This window comes from Sesamum indicum, linkage group LG3 (assembly GCF_026168435.1).
Source record: "Sesamum indicum cultivar Baizhima isolate 11 linkage group LG3, ASM2616843v1, whole genome shotgun sequence".
Taxonomy (NCBI): Eukaryota; Viridiplantae; Streptophyta; class Magnoliopsida; order Lamiales; family Pedaliaceae; genus Sesamum; species Sesamum indicum.
In genome coordinates this window covers 16,130,571-16,150,966 of record NC_142659.1, presented here as the reverse complement: position 1 = coordinate 16,150,966, position 20,396 = coordinate 16,130,571, and the positions used below count along the sequence as shown (strand labels likewise).

The 20,396-nt window shown below is 31.4% G+C and overlaps 2 protein-coding genes and 1 pseudogene across 2 annotated transcripts; all 3 read right to left on the bottom strand.

The window, feature by feature from the left end:
- Nucleotides 1-895: 895 nt before the first annotated feature.
- LOC105157838 (abscisic acid receptor PYL2 pseudogene) lies at nucleotides 896-1,906 on the bottom strand (annotated as a pseudogene).
- A 1,815-nt stretch (nucleotides 1,907-3,721) lies between these two features.
- LOC105157728 (inorganic pyrophosphatase 2) lies at nucleotides 3,722-5,618 on the bottom strand. Its single transcript, XM_011074180.3, has 4 exons — nucleotides 5,304-5,618; nucleotides 5,055-5,176; nucleotides 4,743-4,944; nucleotides 3,722-4,325 (listed from the first exon to the last, which is right to left on the bottom strand). The coding sequence occupies exons 1-4, from the start codon at nucleotides 5,439-5,441 to the stop codon at nucleotides 3,954-3,956; spliced, it is 834 nt and encodes a 277-aa protein (XP_011072482.1). The 5' UTR covers nucleotides 5,442-5,618; the 3' UTR covers nucleotides 3,722-3,953.
- Nucleotides 5,619-15,439: 9,821 nt separating this feature from the next.
- Nucleotides 15,440-17,168, bottom strand: LOC105157727 (uncharacterized). Its single transcript, XM_011074179.3, has one exon. The coding sequence runs from the start codon at nucleotides 16,454-16,456 to the stop codon at nucleotides 15,740-15,742; it is 717 nt and encodes a 238-aa protein (XP_011072481.1). The 5' UTR covers nucleotides 16,457-17,168; the 3' UTR covers nucleotides 15,440-15,739.
- Between the last annotated feature and the right edge of the window lie 3,228 nt (nucleotides 17,169-20,396).

The following is a 20,396-nucleotide window of genomic DNA, read 5'->3' as shown; positions in this document are numbered from 1 at the left end:
CCTACTTTTGCTAGAATTTCTATCTTTAATTTTTTATAATAGCATTTTTTATTCTTCATTTTTTTAACTGTTATAATTTTAATTATTTTTTTTCGCTGGATTTCCAACCAATAAATTAAACAGTGCACACCCCATCCTAGTAATTCTATTTGCAACTTGCACATAATTTGGACTATATTTAGGCCTTTCTAAATTTGGCAATTTGCACTGCAAATGACGTACAACACTTAAATCAATACCAACCGTATTTTTTATTTTAAATTTTAATTGCATTTTTTTATTCAAATAAGTTATAATTATATGCAAGTATATGATTTTTATTTTTTTTTGCAAAATTAATTGGGATTAAATCAAATAAACCCGAACAAAATTTGCATCATTTGGTGTTTGGAAAAATGCTATTTATATTTCCATTAATTATTCTTTGTATTTTTCATTATTACTTGTAATAATATTTCTTCTTAAAATCAGAAAAGATGAAGAAAAATTAAAGAAATATGGATAACTGAATTTTAAGATATATATGATCCATCGATTTTCGAACGTCATTAATTGAAGTAGAAGATGTCTACACAAGATATTGGAGGCTACGAACAAGTCAATCTCAATTTTTTATCTTAAGATGATGCAACATCTCATATTATATATTCTTTTTAATACATGTATACATATAGATAATATTTTTTTTCCCCTTATTGTTTGTATGAATTCAACAAATGGCAAACATAAGATTAGGGGGTTAAATGTACTTTTGGCTCCGTAATAGGGTGAACTCTGACAAAAAAATAAATCGGAATCGCAAGAATTAAAAAGATATAGGATTAAAATATTATCCTAAAAAGTTAAAAGACAAGAAATTGAAAAAAAGTATGAGAAAATATGATAATAGTCCCAATTTTAAAAGGTGAAAATTCAGCCCTATATTCAGAGTAAAAAATTTTATACACTTATATGATGTCTATATTGAATAAAGTAGAAGATAAAATAGACTTTGCACTAGAAAATTCGATCCATATTTTCGGACATTAATCAAAGATTCTCAAAGAAGCAAACTCCACACAGTTACCATGCAAAGAAGCCATGGCCACATCCCTAAGTTTTTGAAGGTTCAACTTCACAATAGTATCAACAAACAACTTCGTGTCCTCCGACGTATTGCCCTCAGGTATTTCAACAACGTAAGACTCCAAAACCACACTGTAAACCTTATTAACTTCACTAATCACCTCATTAACCGAGGTTACCGACTGATAATCCTTCAACCTGTGCTCACCCCCCACAACCCTGAAGCTCAAAACACGATTTTCATCGTCCAAAATCTCTAGCTTCTCTATGCTCGTCGTCGCCGGCAAGCCCGACACCACCGTCAAGCACCGCCTGCTGCCGATGGAGGCGCCGTCGCCCTCCACCACTTGGCAGCTCTTGATGAAGTGTTTGTACGTCTGAGGGGAGCTGAAGGCGCGTACGAATGGCCATACGGCGGCGGGTGGTGCTTCGATGCGTTGTACTATGAGGGAGGTGCAAGTGTTGGCCGAGGTGGGCTGGGGCTGCATGGGTTGGTGGTACCTTTGGATGATGGGTTGGAGGGTGGAGAGCTCTTGTTCTGTGAGATGTACACCTTGCATTGGGGGTTGTACTCGGGAGGGCTTCTAAGTTATGCAAGGAAGAAAGATGGGGAAATAGTGGAGGATTTGAAGAAGAAGAGGGGTTGATTGATTATATATTGAAACCATGGGGCAATTTTTGGTATTTTGTTAATTTGTATAATGTCCCACTTTGAATCTTAGGGTTTGGTTCTTTTGTTTTGTTTTTTTTTTTTTTTTTTTTTAATGATGCTCTTCTCTATATGGGAAAATCAAGGGTTCATGATCTACATACATAATTGATGAAAATTTGATTTTATGGATGAAACTATTGCTAAATAATGCAGAAAATATCGAAAAGGCTTGTTAATTATTTAATCCATATCGAAATTATTTTGTAAAAGACGTCACAATGACGATGAATCCACTAGATATTCTGGATTTAATTGATATGAATATTAATTTGATTCAAGTATGGTTCTAGAGAGTTCTTTTTAGAAATTATAAGACAATGACGACGATGATAGATCCATTAGCTATCATAGAAAAGAAATGTGATTACTATAAATAAATATATTCAAGTTGAAGAATAAAATTCATGAAACAATTATATTTGTTGGCAAGTTGGGCATAAAAAGGGCACCAAATATAGTAAACCTATGCATCTCTATTCTAACCCACTAATAAGGTTGACAATTTGTACAAAATGAATGAATTTAAAAGGTGATTACATACCACTATAGCTAGACCTAATTATGAAATTCTTGAATTTTTAAATGTATATAACCACTTTGTGGAAGATTAATTATAAGAAGCATATTTTGATTTGGGAAAAATAAGGTCAACTTGCATTATTTACTTTTTTTTATATATAAAAAAGAATTAATATTACAATATCCCACTTGAGGGATTTATGCCAATTCTCTCCAAAATTGGCCCTAGTGGATGCAAAGGTTTTGCAAGAGTGACCAATTGATGTGTATTTGCTAATAGTATTTATTATATATATGTATGTAGTTGAATATAGGAATACATAGTATTTCATGTATTTATTTATTTGCAAAATGAGTGGTTTAGTGGGCTAAGATTGATCTTTGAAAGAAGTGAAAGGAAAAGGAATCATGAAATTTTCCATTTATTATGAAAGATTTCAATAGACTAAATTAAATTTCTTAGATGCCACCAAATTTGTGGGTTATTTTCATTTGGACCCCTTGACTGAAATCGACTTTATTCCTGATTAATGTACTTAAGGTTATGTTTAGATTGGTGGATTTGTATATGAATAAAAGATTTGGAAAAAAGATTTTCACTACAAAAAAAAATGGAATTTGGCACGGATATTGTGACCGTTCCAAAGCTCGTACTGTTTAATAAAATATTATTTAAAGGTAGAATTGAAGAATTTGGAATTATTCAAATAAATTCTAAGAATTTAAGGATAAATTTGTAATTTTGAATTCATTTATCCAAATATAACCTACAAGTAAGAGGGTCTCCAATTTTATAGGAAACCAAAATCTTGGGTTCCTAAGAATAAACACAACTTGAAGGTGTTGATTTAAAGATTCAAAATCATAATTATAATTTATTTATACTTTTATTAATATATTAATTGAATCAAGTCATTATAATTTATTATTAATTGTTCTTAGTATTAATATTGTATTAGTTAAATCGGTGTAATTTAAAAAAAAAAAAAATTGATAGGAAAACATTGGGCCAACTCTTCGGATACTGTGGCCCATCTATGAAACTTGGGACTTGTGATGGAGGGAAGAAAGACCAGAAACTTCATTTTTTGAAAAATGGGATGAAAGGGTCCGAATATCTTTAGATTGGGCCCATCGGGTTAATAATAAGAGTCTCTAGCTAGTTGGATCCAGGTTTGGATCCGACCCAAATTAGTTGCTAATATTCCTGAATGGGCCTGATCAGAAACTTGAGTTGGAAAAATTTTATATTAGTCGAATGCAATACACTCGATGCAGTCATATAATTTTACAATCGTCAAATAGTTCATACTTGTAACTTCAAAGACATCTCCCCCCCCCCCCCCCCCCGGTTTCTTTTTCTTTCTTTTAGTACAATGGAGATGAGGATGGAGACAACTTGAAAGTCTCTAAAGAAGAGTTAAATACCGACTCAATCAAGTGGTTTATAAAAACTTCAAAATATGTTAATCAACAATACTTGGCACAAAAAGCTTACTCCTATTCTTCACAAAACACACCAAAATCTTACAACTAGTTAAAATTCAGAAAGAAAAAAAAAGTAGGGGTCAAAAACTATATTTTTTATTTTCTTTTTGACCCCAAAAGTTATGGAAATTTGCCTTAGTAATACAACCATTAGTCCTGACACCCCACCCTACTGATGAACTCTAAGGGGTGGGGGCAAGGCCTCATGCCCTGCCATTGGAATACTCTCAAACTTGCAATCAACTGACAACAATTGAGCCAAGTTAGAATTGTTACTTTCTTGAATGCTAATCTTGTCTATAAGTTCAAGCAAAACCCGCTCCAGTTCCGCCCCATTGGCCCATTCGTGGATTTCTGCTTTTAGAAGCGCACGATTTTCACATATTAGATCCCAGACGGGATAGTTCTTCCTTGGCATCATGAAATCTCCTTCCTTGAGCTTCAAACTCGGGCAAAAATCGCCGCTCCCGTCGCCTAAATATATCATCCTCTTCTTCCCTTCCTTGGCGATGGATGCTTGAATCCTCTCTATGATCATGCCCTTTATGCAAAAGAGGAAAACAAATACATTAAAAATTAGTTCAAATGTTTATAATTATTGGCTGTGTGCTTACTTATGTCACTATCTGTCTCGTGATCTTGGCTTTTCAAGTTTTATGGTACTAGTAATTTAATTTACTAGATTTTGTGGGGTCATTATGTAAAAAAAATTAATTATGCTCAGGTCAGAATCAGAATCTTGAAATGAGACAATCATATCCCGGCATATTCTAGAGACAAAAACTGCTGGTTAGAGTCCCTTTTCATCAGGGAACTTTTCTGGAACCTGGTTTAGTACTCTGGCAACATCAAGAACTCTCTGGAGATAGCAACTTTAATTTTTCTTTTTCCAATTTCAGTAATTTACTAGATAAAAAAAATAAAATAAAATAAAAGAGAGAGATGGAAAATTGTATACCTTACACATGTTTGGAGGGCAGAGATTGCATCCGTGAGGAGACGTGTGAAAATCGACGTACGGGGATATCCTGAGCCTGCCTTGATCATCAACATAGCTTGGATTCGTGTTTATCTCTGTGAAGCAGTCCTTTATGCCAAGATGATCAAGGATTGTCTCGATGAAGAACATGTTTGCATCACTCACTATCCTCAAATCACACCTATGATGAAATTCGCAACCCCATTACGCCTAAAACAGAGGAAAAAAACTCCTACTTTTCGCCGAAAATTTATGAAATTTTCCACACAGAGAGAGAGAGAGAGAGAGTACCCTAAAGCATGAGCTTTCTTGATCGCAGGTACAACCCTAGGATGCATAGGAGCCCTTCTTAGGACCTCCTTGATGTCTTCTATGGTTTTCCCTTGTGCATGTACTTCCCTCATCATCCTATCCTGTTTTTTTTCCCCATAAAGAAGTAAATTATATAAACCCTTTAAAAATATTCAAATATATATCTATAATAATACTTTGAGTTCAAAAAATTTACGTAAAAAATAATAAATAAATAATCATACTAACCATCATTGAGTTCCACGGCATAGTAGGAAGCAGTTGGTTGAACAAATCGGTGGCGCCTAATTCATCAACGACCCAATTATCACTGTCAATCTCGATAATAGTCTTGTCAAAGTCGAAAACTACAACGATTCCAGCCATTGAAGGTGTTCTTTTTGTGAAAAGGGTTGAGGAGGGTTAATATAGGTTCTTGGACAAGAATGTAAGAATTATTGGGGTTGGGTTCACGTAGGTTTTGGGCATGAGGGGGTTATATAGGGATTGATTAGAGAGTAGTAGGAGTGGTGTAAATGGAGTTGTGAATTTGAATAAGATGCGAATGGAATATTACGTAGTTGAGGTTGTGGTGAGTTAAAAGGAAGGCCATTCAAAATGGTGTTTGCTTCTGTTGGGTAATCTGGGCCGTTGGATTGGTAATCCGACGGTTAAGGGGTGGTTCTTTTGTTTTTATGGTAACACGCGGGAATAAGAGAATATTCCGTAGGAATTAAACTGTCCGAATCCACATGGGAAACGCACTTCCCCTAACTTAGGGCATGGGAAACGCACTTCCCCTAATTTAGGGCATCGGAAACGCACTCCGGACTTCCTTTTCCTCCCCGAACTCTCAGGAATATTCCGTTAGGGTGTCCACGGGGACTCGCGGCGGCTTGTGCTGAATTTCTACACAATTGTACGACTTTCAACAATTACCCAACAAAATAAATAATTTATGCTGACCCATTTTGATTATTTTTTTCTTAAAAAAAAAAGTTTTAAAGTTGTATTTACACCCCTATCGCAAGTTATGCTTATATTTATCAAGTTCTGCTTGTACTTATCTTTTTGTTCTCAGTGTTTGTTTTTTATTAGTATTCGAACATTTAATTTTTTTCTAGATTCTGTTGACAACTAGAGTTTAAAGTAGGTTAGTTTTCTTCTTTAGCTAAAACTCTATTTTTTATATATAGTTTCATATTTCTGTAACTTTAGTACTTGAGTTTTAGATGAATAAAGCATGCTTTTTTCTTCTTTTCATTTTCTAACTTACTGCAATGAATGTACTCTGTTTTCACCCATCAAATTCTTCACAACCCCTCCAAAAATTCTCTATTTATACTTAACATCTTTTCGTTATGATTTGAATGAAGAATTCCAACATTAACAAAAAACATTAGCTAATTTTACACATAATTTAATATTTTTATATGATAATTTTATAATTATAACATCCCCATTTAAACATGTGCGGCGTTTATTTTTAAAGAAATGCAAGTTTTAATGAGATTTGGTCGAGACCAGTTGTTACGACTTAGTAGTAGGCTTTTTAGTTGCTATTTTACTTTTCAAAAGGGATTTTTTTGTGCATTTTTCATATCATATGGTGTAAATTGTAAATTGCATTTTTTTTCCTAAAAAGGATATACAATATATTTTTAAGGGTTCTACATGCAAAATGTAGTTTTATATTTTGAATCTTTATGTATGTAAAATTGGGTTAATCACACTTAGACCCTCTTTAAAAATATAAATTATATTTTTTCGTAATTTTTTTTAAAATTATACTTACGCACATGATCCTCTTTTGTTAGAGTTAAAATGAAAAATACTGACATTAATAAAAAAAATCATAAATATCTAATTTACATTTCATTTAACATTCTCATATAATAATTTTGTACTTATAAAGAAAAATATAATGATGTTAACCTTACTCCATTTATATATTTCAATTATCTTTTTATAAGTACAAAAATATATATGAGAATTTTAAATGACGGGCAAAATTAAAAATTATACTAACATCAATATTTTTTGTCCAAACACAAATTGAAAGACGTCGGGTGCAAATAGAGAATTTTCGAAAATGGTGTAAGTGTAGCTTCAAAAAAAACTTGGAGAAAAAATATAATTTTATTTTTTTAAAAGGAGACTAAGTATATTTAACCCCATAGAATTTTAAATTATTATTTCTAGGAAAAATGCAAGCGACCTTTGTAACGTGGGATGAAAAAATTCAAATCATTATTAATTGATTACTAATTTATATATAACATGAAAATATTCTTAATCAATCTAAAAAGGAATCTTATAATGTTCCATGTTTTTATAATGTGATGAATGCCAAACTTCTAACACAAAATGTTCCCTAAATTCACCACTAAAATTTGTGAACTATATATATCAATTCTCTAATAAAAATAAGAGAATTTAAACCAAGAACAATATATTACCCTATATGGAATAGGTATAAACTTTTATCCAAACAGGTTATATGTATGTATACATTGGCATTAAAGTTTGAAAAGAACAAGAATCCGAATTCGAAGAACATATACCATATACCATTATATCAATCCAAACATATACCATTATGATCAATATGTTCCCTTTTCATTTCTTTGGATTGGAACCTTAATTTCATCCTTTTTTACCAACAATTTGGGAGTTCCAAATTATTAATTTACTACGATAAACTTATTATTATTTTTTTTTTGGGGTAAATTACAACTCCTTTCATTGATATTTGACATAATTATAAATATTTCTGATTGTTTAAAAAATTATAAATACCGTTTAAATAAAAAATAATTATGTAACTTCTAAACAGTGAGGTAAAAATTACTACTTTACCTTTTCCAGAAGTTAAGATTAGAAAATTATTTAAAAAATTTCATACAACGAGGAGGTATTTGTAGTTATGTCAAGCCTCAAGAAAGATATCTATAATTTATCCATATTTATTTCGCTAAATTTTAAGTTATATGTAATGAGTTTCAAATTTTATTACAAATTAATATGGTCCGATTAATTATTGGTTGTTCAGTCATGCATAATTCATGACAATAAATTTTATAATTTTAATATCGACAATTGTTTTAAAAAAATTGCCCCTAGCAATTACTAATGACAAAAAAGTTGTGCATAAAATTGTTACTAAAAATATTTAGTACCAAGCACACAACCACGATTTAATGGTAATAAATATTTGTTATCATTAATTATATATAGTGATGATTTTGTATACAATTTTTATTATTTATAATAATTATATTATAATAAAATTAAAATTATTATCACTTATTAAAAATGACAGTGTGTATCTGATCACATCGCACTAAAACAGACCCACAATCCATCCTTTTGGAGTAACAAAAAATAATAGCAAACATCGTATCCACATCGTAATACTATACATAGTAATAGTTGATGTCGGGATTATGTTGTCAAATTGCACGTATTTACTATAATTACCACTGCTATTAATTAATGCTCAGAAATTTCTACAAGCAATGGATGTGAATGAAGTCCACATTTCCAACACGTAAGAACTGTCTAAATACATTAAAGGATAATTAACTACACCGCTTTTTTTTTATGAGATTTATTCAGAATTTTTGTAATTTGAAAAATTATATTTAATATTTTTAATGTTTATTTTTGTCTAATAAATAGGCTCCTCCATTAATTAAAATTAACTGATTTGTTGGATATTAATAGAAAAAATTGAATGAAAGTTGATATTTATCATTCACTGACTTATTGCACGTCAAACAAATCTTTTCTGATTAAACTATTTTTAATTCAGTGAGGATATACCTTATCAGATATATTAGTGTGTAGAAATGTATAAGGGTAATTTGGTTATAAATTGATTTATTTGGCTTGAAATAAATTAGTAATAAGTCAATCCAGTAAATATGAATTTTCATTTAGGTTTTTGTTAATATCAACAAATTCGGTGAATTTTGACTAACTGATAGACTTATTTTTTAGACGGAAGCAAACTTCAAGATTACTAAATATAATTTTTTTCAAATCATAAAAAGTTTGCGTGTAATTATACTAAACTTCAAGAAAGGACGGTACAATTATCCCATAAATTAATTAGACTATATTTTAGGCGCAATTTCTGAAATTTCTTCACATGGTTTTTACTTATCTTTTAGATTAATTTTTATTACCTTGCATTTCACAAATTAAAGTTTTAGAATACTTTAAAAATCTATGTAATCTGAATTGAGGTCGCAGGTGATATAAGACAGGTGAGGTCCAATGTTCACGTTGGATGACTTGTAGGGCCTACTCTTGGTCATCGATCTGGATGGGCTTAATCAAGTGACCCTCAACTAACATCTTTCGATGATTAAATCAGAATTCACTAGGGTCATAACAAGGTCACATGTTAAATCTTAAAATTATAAATGCATAATTCTACAATGAAGTCTCTGGTATTTATGAGAGTCCATGTGTCAGAAACCATGTGGTTCCATGTGTCTTGCAACCCATCTTTGGATGAGTTAAGGATTATTGGACCACAAAACGAGTTGTCAAGTGAACCTAACCCAAATAAACAGATACAGATCTTTCATCCGTTGATAATTTTTGAAAAATAAATTTGTGTTTGTCGAACGTTTTGCTGTTTAATGACTATAATTTGTCACACTTAATGACTTGTTTGGTTTTAGTCATTTCATAGGAGCAGATATCATTGAGAAGAGGGGTGATGCCGGAATAAAAATGAATATCCTACAATATTTTGTTTGGTAAGGGAGCCTAAATAGACGATCTTACAAACACGACCTTAACATATATACATTACCCCCACCTAGCTAATTAATCAAGTCAATATATTTTAATATAAATAATTCATATTTCGTACAGATTAATTTAATTACGTGCCAAGAATCTAGTCCGATGTGACTCCTTTTTTTCTTTTCTTGTCTATATATATTTGTTGCCAATTTGAAATCAAACTTGGAGTCTAGCTAGGTGGTATGTGATAATATTTGTTTGGTGTTGGTGGACTGGTCTTCGATCAAAAGTCGCACTTACGCTTGTTGCAATTCTTTAAGAAAAAAACACAAGAATGATTTGGCAGCCCTAGCTCCTTTACGTAATCGCATCTAAACTTCAGCTCTAAGCATAGTCGTGTTTCTTAGAATCCAATCATTCATAAAAGAAATTTGGTATGTTTTTATTTTTATTATATTATGCATATATCAAATTTGGTACGACTTTTCATTCAAATCGACATTTCATTTCATGCGAAAAACATATCATTCACAAGAATAACACACCGTTTCAACTAAAAGATATATATATTCAGTCGATTAGACACGATTGGATAATGATCGGGCGCCTTCAACCATCATCCACACATCTCAAACTTATCACGTATTGCGCATTGTGACCAATCACTTATTAAAATCTATTCTGATTGAAATAAATTTATTATTTAATTTACCATTCACCATTTTCTAACATTAATATCACAAAATTCAAAATTAAAATGCATAATTTAACCTAACAACGTACAAATAAATAAATAAATATAGTGAGGATATTTGTGGTTGAGTCACTTTCCATGCTAAGTGTATTATGATGGTGTGGCCAAAAAGTTAATGCTATAAAGGTTACCTTTTAAAAACATTTAAATTCAATCAACTAACTTACTCTTTTAATTGGTAGAATAATTGGATATTTTAACATACGTGATCAAATACTGATTAGCTCCTGCTCTCACAATTAAATACTTTGCCAAATTTGTACTTTACCATATATAATTATTTTTTACTGAAAAAACATCACATGTTGTGCATATGTAAAAATTATCAAATCACATAACCCTTAAATATCACATGTACACTGTATGTGATTTTTTTGACAAAAAACTTTTGAAAAAATAGTTATAAATGACAAAGTGCAAACTTCATAAAGTTGAGATGATAAATTGATACAAAAAAAAATTTAAATGCCAAAGTGTAAAAACGCTTAAGTTTGAATGTAAAAATACAATCAATCATATTTTAAAATACCACTTAATATTTTCAATCAAAAAGTTGTTTCAATTTATTTTCATCAATAAGTTGATACGTTAAATGCGCTTTTAACCGCTTGCAAACACCCCTTAAGTTTGGAATATTTTTTTTTATTGTATGCGATTGTTAGTTATTAACGAAAATATAGTTATTAAATAATATATTTAATTGTTGATTGATATAATAATACGTAATTATTATTTTTCTAAAAAAAAAAAAGATACGTGATGAAAGACATGGATAATAAGTAACATAATAGGTCATGGTTGGTTTCCCTTTAAATTTTTAATGGCCATTATGGAATGGGTCCATATTAGATTAAATATGTGATATGATTTGTTATGATAATCTAAAATAAGGAATGAAAATTAAATAAAAAGCGAGAAACCTCTTGATGAGTTGTTCCCACCATTAATTGCATAGGACTGCACAACCCAAACTCTACTCTACTCACCAAAATCTTTTATTCAAAATTGAACCAAATTGAATGAAAAGCCCAATGGGCCTTATGGCCCATAATCAACTGAATTGGAATTTGGAATTTGGCCATGCTTGGAGAAAAGGTTATATACATTGTTATAGGAATCATAGTTGGTGCACAAACTCAAGCTTAATTCATCCATCTTCAAGTTTAGTGGTCATGGGTTCGAGTTCCATTGAATATGTGGGTGTTTGTTTCACCTCTGTGCGAATTTATTATAATTTGTTATTTCATCTCTTAATTATATTAACGTATTGATTGAACCAATATACTTATAAGTTATTTAATTTATTTAAATATTGATACAATAATATAATTATCACTTTCATCTCTCAAGCTTAATCCTCCCCGGTAAGACTATGAGATACTACTTTTCGATTTTATGTATCATATCAGATTAAATAAAATTCGTCAACTGCAAAATATATTCAAAAATTAGTGCCAACACGATTTTATATAAATTCAACTTAAACCGGAATCATATATTTATCCATACCGACTGGAGCTTTTGACCTATGGTCTGTCTATCTACATAAATCATTCTTATATTTTAGATAATTACACATACATCCATCGAATATATAAAATTATTTACATAAATTATCATATTCTTTTAAAAAATTATACAGATACCCCCCTTCCAAAAGAAAAGGGTCAATACCATTACAGAGATTATCTTATTTTTTAGTTGTTAGGGGTGGTTTTTATAATTTTATAAAAAATACGAATAATTTGTGTAAATAAACCGCATCGACAAGTGTAAATTAAAAAGGAGATTGGGCTATTTAGTGGGAACTGGTGAGTGGATAATGTGGAATGATTGGGCTGTAGCTAGCCTGCAGCAGGAGCATTACTCCGCCAACGCATGCTTTCACTCATCATCTCCCCAAGCCCCAATTTCATTAATTTCAGGGCCCATCTGCTCCCCTTATGGATATGGATTCTAAATATTGTGGACCACCCAAACACTTCAAGGTTTCATTTTTATCTCTATTTGCATCAATTTTATTAAATTCAATTTCTTTTTTTATCATGAGTTGACTTTTTTTATAGACAATATTTCAAAATTGATGTTGAAATTGGAGCTAATATTTTTTTAGGTTTGGTTGCAATTGATTCTCCTTACACTTGCAATAATTATAAATATTTTTTATTATTTAAAAAATTAATAATTATTTAATAAATATCTACTCGTAACAGACTATTATTAGAAAGTATTTGTTAGGTAATCGTTAGTTCCAAGAAGATAATTATAATTTTTCAAATAATAAGAGAATATTTATAATTATGAAAATTTTAGGGGACCTTGTTGTTATTATCCTATTGAGTGCAGCAAAAATCAATGTACGTTTTCATTTTATAGAAATTTGGAATCTGTGTAAATTTTTGATACGTTCATCGACGATGGGAATCAATAATCTCTACTATTAGGGCTATAAACGATTCCAATCGACTCGAACCGAACACATCATTATTTAAGCTTATTGAATTACTATCGAGTTTCAAAAATTGAATCTGAATTTAATTTGATTATTGATGTAATCGAATTCAAACAAATTCTAATTGGATAAATCAAGAATCAAGCCAAAGTAATTTGATATTTTTAAATATATATCTATATGCATATTATTATTTTCACACTAATCAAATCAAGTTTGAGCCAAGCTCAAAAATTTACTGAACAGATTTTTTTATTAATCAGTTTAATTGAGTACCAAATAATTCGATTTAATTTTCAGACCTATAAATAGACCACATTTGTAAAAGTCCAAGTCTTGCAAGTGGAGAAAATAGAGAATAAGGTAGGGGAAACAAGTGGAAATTCCAATAAGGTCAAAAAAAAGACCATAAATGGAAAATTACATTTCCATAATATTTATCATATTTATTACAACTACTACTATTAATGCAACCGTCTGTCCACCCAATATTTCAACCCTATGGTGAGTAAGACTTCATCTACTTTCGTACCACTATCTTTTTAATTAATTGCATCTCTTAATTACAATTAAGATATATTTAATTAACTTTTAATATCTTAATATTTGAATTATTAGAATTTTATTGAAGATGATTGACAGTAGAGGGACTCAAATAATTATGCAAATTCCCATATAATAAAAATGCACCAAAAATTGCATTAGAGTTTGCACCTCTTTTTTTTTTTTTTCTCTTTTTCTTCCTAACATATATTAGTTGTGGTACGTCGTTTTTATAGGAATATAATAAATAATTTTTTTATACTTTTTTACATATATTATAAATAAGAATAACATAAATAAATAAATATATATTTAAAAAAAATAATTTATCAATTAATATAAAATTTGAAAAGTTGAATATGTTCGTTAATGTATTAGTTGAAAGGCATTTTTAACTTAAAAAAAATTGGTGCACGGTGTTATTAAATGTTGTATGTCAGTGTGGAGGATTTTTTTTTTTTTTTATATTAGTATAGATATTAAAAAATATCAAATAAAAGATATTTCGTTGATCGACAATTTATTTAAAAAAAAAGAAAAAAGAAAAGAAAATAGAAGAGTGGTCCATTTAAATGGTGATAATGGGCTGCGGGCCTTGTTGGGCCAATGCCAGAGATAGAGTGGCAGTTGAGTTCATAATTGAATTGACCCGACCCGTCCTTTTCCGAATTTGGCTCCAATCCAACTTTGAGTCTATTTAAAGATTAAAACTCACCTAAAAGTATGATAACACTAAAAGTTTTTAAATCATTATAAATATTTGATTTTCTTCAATATACTAAACTACCAAAATACCAAATCAAATATTCAATTATGTGAAATAATTTTATTAATGTCTTTTAAAACCTTATTGACAATAACTCGAACTTTTAGAAAAGCTCCGAAGGTCTCACATTGAATCGACGTCGTTGTGATCAATCTTTTAAGATCCATAAAAGCCTTGACATATACGAATCGTTGTACTGATTAAGTCGTTCTAACATCGATGACGCACTTGACATTGTAAATTAGGATTTTCTCTTAAAATACCGATCCTCCTACAATTAAGTACAACTTTTGCTACCTTATTTTTCAGTATTCTCTTTAGAATCTGTTGAACATTGGGTCGGATCTATGGACTCATAACACAATATATATCCATATTTGAGATTGAGATTGAGTCTCCCAAATACATGTTGGGATGAGGACTCATCTAGGATATATCCTGTTTGAAATAGAGTTTGTAGTCTTTCAAATATATATTGAGATATAGACTCATCTTAGGAATATTTTAACTCTGACATAATTTTAACCCTGTGTATATTTTGCAAGCATATCCATGGAACTTAAGAAATAGTGAGCGATATATACTCATTGCATGCAGAGTAAGAGCAGGAGGAGTATGACCATTTACAAATGCAACAGACGTAACTTGTAGTTATACATGTTGGAAAAATTCTTATCCAAATTATATTTAGTCGAATCAAATTAATCATAAAAAAAAAAAAAATGAGATCCACTTGCTATATAATTAGCCACTGTATATCAATTAAATAATAAATATATTTTACTTGTAATATAATTGATTCAAATCTAGTCTAATTCGATTTAAGTTAAAATTTTAGCAACATGTTGCATGGCAATCTTCTTCTAAAACCGAATAGGCAGATAGATACAAATATGCTTGCATCCAACACCATGAAATTCAATATATATTTATCTCTATGATCCTATTAATCATTCAATAAAAGTTAATTTTTTCATACACAATATCATTATTATTTTATATTAACAGTTTGGTGGTGTCTGAAGTAATTTGCAAAAATATAGCAACTCAAAAAGATTGGAAACAAGGAGCAAGAAAGTATTAATAAACATTGGTGAAGGGAGAAAGAGAAAAGTAGAAATGTGTCTTGTCCTTTCCAAGACAAAATCATATCAATCTGCCTAACATAACATATTACATTATATGATGTTTTCTTCCATGTTTTCACTCAGGCAAATTCTGCAAAAACACACACTCAATCACCAAATATTCATACAACTACTGTAATTAGATTCATCCCAATCCGCAACAACACTGTAACAACTGAGGCAAAAAAATTGGAAAAAAAAAAAGGAGGAAATATTTCTTGGAGTGATGATCTCTTGATTCCCACCTGATTCTTGAACTGGATTTTCCTACCTTAATTTATACTACTGAAAATTTGGACCCGGTGTGTAAATAGCAAGATCAGGCCATCCGGTGCTGCCGCCGCTCCAACAGCCGGTGTCGCCGCCGCTGCCACCACCCTGGATGTTCAGGAATCCATCAGCATTACTGCTACTGCCACTCTCCAAGACTTGTGGATCCACGTTCTGACCCGAACCCGGGTCCCCAAAATGGTCGGTTACCTGCAGGCTTGACCCGTTGGGCCCTAGCCCTTCAAGGAAATTACCGAACTGCCCCCCACTTGACCCCAACAGCGAGCTGAAGCTCCCACCCGCCTCCAGCAAATTCCCAAACTGCCCCACGAAATTCTCTCCCTTGAGAGGCAATGTCTCGGCCGTTTCACCGTTCTTGCTTCTACTGTCATCATTCTTGCTATTATTAGACGACGGTGGAGCTGATGGCGCCGCGGCAGCGGGGCGTTTGGCGGCCGCAGAGGAGGCGGAGGAGGAGGAGCTGCGCTTGGCGTTCTTCCTGGAGCCACCGCCGACGGGGATGTTCCTGAGAGCGCCGCCTTTGGTCCAGTACCTTCTGCAGCTCTTGCAGAAGTGGCGGGGCTGAGAGAGGTTGTAGTTGTTGTAGTAGCAAAACTTGGTGTTTGTGGAATCACACCTGGGGCATTTCAAGTGTTCCTGCTCCGGGAATTGTGGCAGCGGCTGCTGAACTTGCGCTTTGATCTGTGAATACAGAGACGGGTCTTGCATTTCTTACAAGAAGAATCAAATCTTTGAGAAATATCCTGATGTGGGCTTGTTGGAGAATTGACGATGATCCAAACTTGATGGCTAAACCAAAGAAAAGATTGATTTCTGGGATTGAAATTGATATTGAAATGGGTTGGCTTTATTGTTTACCTAATATTGGAGAAGTAGGGTTTGAGGGGAAGGATGAGAAATGAGCGAGATGGATCTGCAAAAGGGGTTTGTGGCGAAAAGGGAAGTTATGGAAGAAGAAAAGACGAAGATATTTTCAGAATAGATCAAAATTTCATAGTTGAGAAGAAAACAAGCAGCTTATTACATAAGCAAAAGGATGATCAAGGGTTTAAGGCTGTTGTGTTCATCAACCTCAGAAAACAAGAAGATGGATTCGATGTTTGGTTTGTTGCTGATGAATGGATGAAAATTAAGGGATTTCAAGAAATATTGGGAAGGTGTGAAAGAAAGAAGGAAGAGAGAATTTCTTTTGTGTTTCTATGTTGATGTGAATGATCTCTGCAACTACGCGTGAGGGCGAGGACCAGACATCATCATATATATATACATACATATATATATAGAGAGAGATAGAGAGAACTTGCTCTCTCTCTCTCTCAGACACACACAGTAAGAGGGGAGTGATGGATGGATGCTTGATAGTGAGCACACACAGTGTGAAGTTGGTAATGTTGAATGTTGGGCTAAGGCTCGACTCTTGAGTGAGTGATGAGCAGAGCTGCTATGGCGTGTGTGTGTGTGTGAGGGACCATTTAGAATAATTATGTGATTAATTAAGTGATTATTAAGAGTGATTAATTAAACATCAACAACAGCGCCGCATGTCTCTCAATTCCCTCTCCTTATTTCCATCTTATTCCTAACCTTAAATTAACTCTTCACAACATTCCTATACTTTCTCTATTACAACATTACCTCCTTTTTTTATTACATCCAATTAATGTATTATTAATTATTTAATTTATTAAAATTTTATGTAATTATTATTTTTAAATTCATCATATCAAAGATAACAAATGTAAGAATATTCCGACAACTCTAATATATTTTATGATTTAAGCAAAATTGACTTGACAATTTCTTTTAAATTTATTAAAGTTATGAATTTTTAAATACAATGTCAGAGAATATATATATTGTTTTTACATAATTAAGCTCTAAAATGAAATAGTATTGCAATGTATTTGAATTACATATGGTTGTGAATATTTATTTATAATTATGTAGTTAAGGGTTGAAGCCGAGAAAAGAGGGGTGAGCCGAGCCGAGCCGAGCCGAGGTGAGGTGGAAAGGGAGACTGCGTGCTAACGAAGCAGATGAAATAGTGATGGAGAGATGAAGAAGAACATCATCATATCGCATCAGGGAACGTGGACCGTAGGATTACTCAAGTGGGATAGTGGCGGCCGTACATCTGGGAGAGGAATAAGTGAAATCGTAGTTTTGGGTGGATTCCGATGCCCGTCATCAAATGGGCCCATTTCAGTTCTCAGGCCCAACACATGGCACTACCCCCCATCATCACCTCCTCTCTTTTCTTTAAAAAAAGAAAATGAAAATACCCTCAATTACGATTTTATTGAAATTTATTATAATTATAAATATTTAAAAATTATGAAATTTTTTATAAAAAATAAATAATTATTTAATAAATATATTTTATAATGAGTTATCATAAGAGAATATTTTTGTAAATGATTGTTAAATTTAATAAAATTTTTATAATTTTTTAAATAATTATAATTATAACGAGTTTGTGTGGAATGTACCTCAAAGTTAATTATTAATTTCTTGTTGTTTTGTTTTTGGGTTACACCCAAGAAGTTGTTTTCAAAGTATGACGTCAAGTGTTTAATATGAAGAATCTAGAGATAGATCTAATTTTTTTTTTCTAAATTTGATTTCGTCATAACCTAATTGTTTGAATATAATATTAGAGTCCAAGAAAATAAAGTTTTGAAATGTATTTATAGATTCGCAAGTTAATTGTGTTGCATTGAGAAGATGAATGATTTAAATGTGTTGGTTTGAGGGTGCAATTAGAGAGATTGAATTATTTGCATGAGTGAGTTTCAATCTCTTAAAGGGAGGAGAAGGCAACTAGTTAGATCAAAACCAAGTCCAATACCACCATACTTACATGTTTGTTTGGCTAAGCATCATATAAACTATAAGAGCTTGTAAGATGTTGAATCTTATTTAAAAAAAAAAAAAAAGTGTTTGAATAAAATAAAATGTTAGAACATCTTATAAGCTTATTCTTAAATCACATCACCCTAACAGGGATGTTTATGCTAATTGAAACTAGTTGGTTAAAGATGTAAGCCTAATTTTTTTATTGATATATCTCCTAGACGACAAGTCTAAACGAGTGGATAAATACTATCCTTAAAAATAGACATCCTTGAAATTTTGAGAATATCTCATCTTTCCCAGATCGACTCCTCAATATCTCATCATTTGCTCTTATAAATAAGTCCATCGGTAACTAAGCTCACACAACAAATCTACTCATTTTTCTCTCCTTCCATACACATTTTCAACATTCTTCTCCACATTTGGTCCATCTTCGAGTTAAATGATTTATCTATACAATATCACATTTTATACTTAAAGTTCCCTTATTTATTCCGTCAAGTCTTTATTTATTTAAACATTAGAGTGCTAACTCCTATTTTACAAATCAACTCTATAATAATCAAAAAGATCGTTCGACCCATATGACAATACTAGACTCCGGTACACATCACACGCTAAACTTGTACTTGAGGTGCAAACCCAACTTTTTGTGTGGTTTGCCAATTTGGGTCCTTCTTCAATGATTCTTTTTTAGATCAAATTCCACCAATACCACATTTTCATAAAAGCTATACTTTGTATGTTTTATTTTCACCCCATTATGTTTCATCTAATTACGTATTATAGCTATTAAATAATTTTTAATTAACTATAAAAATGAAATTAATTTAAAATTTTTGATTGCAATCTGCATTCATATAATCAATTATGAATTAATTCTCTGGAGGAAGGCAAAAAAAAAAAGAAGAAGATAAATTACAAAATTGTACACTTAAATACCATAATCACCTTTCAAAATTAGTATTCAAAATCAATTATTTCTTAATCAATTATATAACGGGAGGGTGGGTAGCAAAGTATGTGAGAAAAGAATAGCATGTTTTTTGCGAGAAGAATGGAAATGGTGTAGGACCAAACAAATAAGTTGTTGGTCTCAAGACAAGTATTTCGACGTGGTGGGTTTGGTAATGTTTAAAATAGAACAAACATCTCACCACTTTAACTCCATTCGCTATTTTCTCTTTTCATGCAAATCTGATGCTTAAAATAGAAACTACAGCTATGTCTGCATCTCCCAACCTTAATTCAGAAGAAAACTGCACTATTTCTCTAAAATATAAAATCATACATACCAAAAAACTAATACTAAAATTTTTCTAACTAAACAACAAATATCACCTCCATTACTCGAACTAAATTCATCATGCAAAGGAGAAAAATGGATCACATAAACAAAAAAATCGTGGCATTATTAATTGTGAAAAGAGAAGAAAAGGCACACGATTTCTCAGTAAAGTCAGAAGATGTTAGATTGGTTGGTCCTATGAATGATAGGGCATTAGATATAGACCAAACAAGTGTAATTTCTTCTCATTTTCTCATATAGACAACTTTTTGCTTTTCCACGAAAGTTGCATGCCACATTCGGACAGGTCAAGATTCATTTACTTTCAACTTATAAATTACTAGTTTTTGCATGTGGAGTCAATTTCTCTGCCTGTATGTATATAATGCTGTTTGGAATTTCTTTGTAAAAGTTGGAACTCAATGAGTGAAGATGAATGCGACTTCATGCAAAAATCATCTCATAAAGAAAAAAAAAAAAAAACAACATAATTTGAAATGAGCT

Coding starts and splice junctions, on each gene's coding strand:
- LOC105157728 (XM_011074180.3), bottom strand. CDS start 5,441: ATGGCTGGAATCGTTGTAGTTTTCGACTTTGACAAGACTATTATCGAG. Junction 5,177..5,303: donor TGCCGTGGAACTCAATGATG/GTTAGTATGATT, acceptor GAAAAAAAACAG/GATAGGATGATGAGGGAAGT. Junction 4,945..5,054: donor AAGAAAGCTCATGCTTTAGG/GTACTCTCTCTC, acceptor ATTTCATCATAG/GTGTGATTTGAGGATAGTGA.
- LOC105157727 (XM_011074179.3), bottom strand. CDS start 16,456: ATGCAAGACCCGTCTCTGTATTCACAGATCAAAGCGCAAGTTCAGCAG.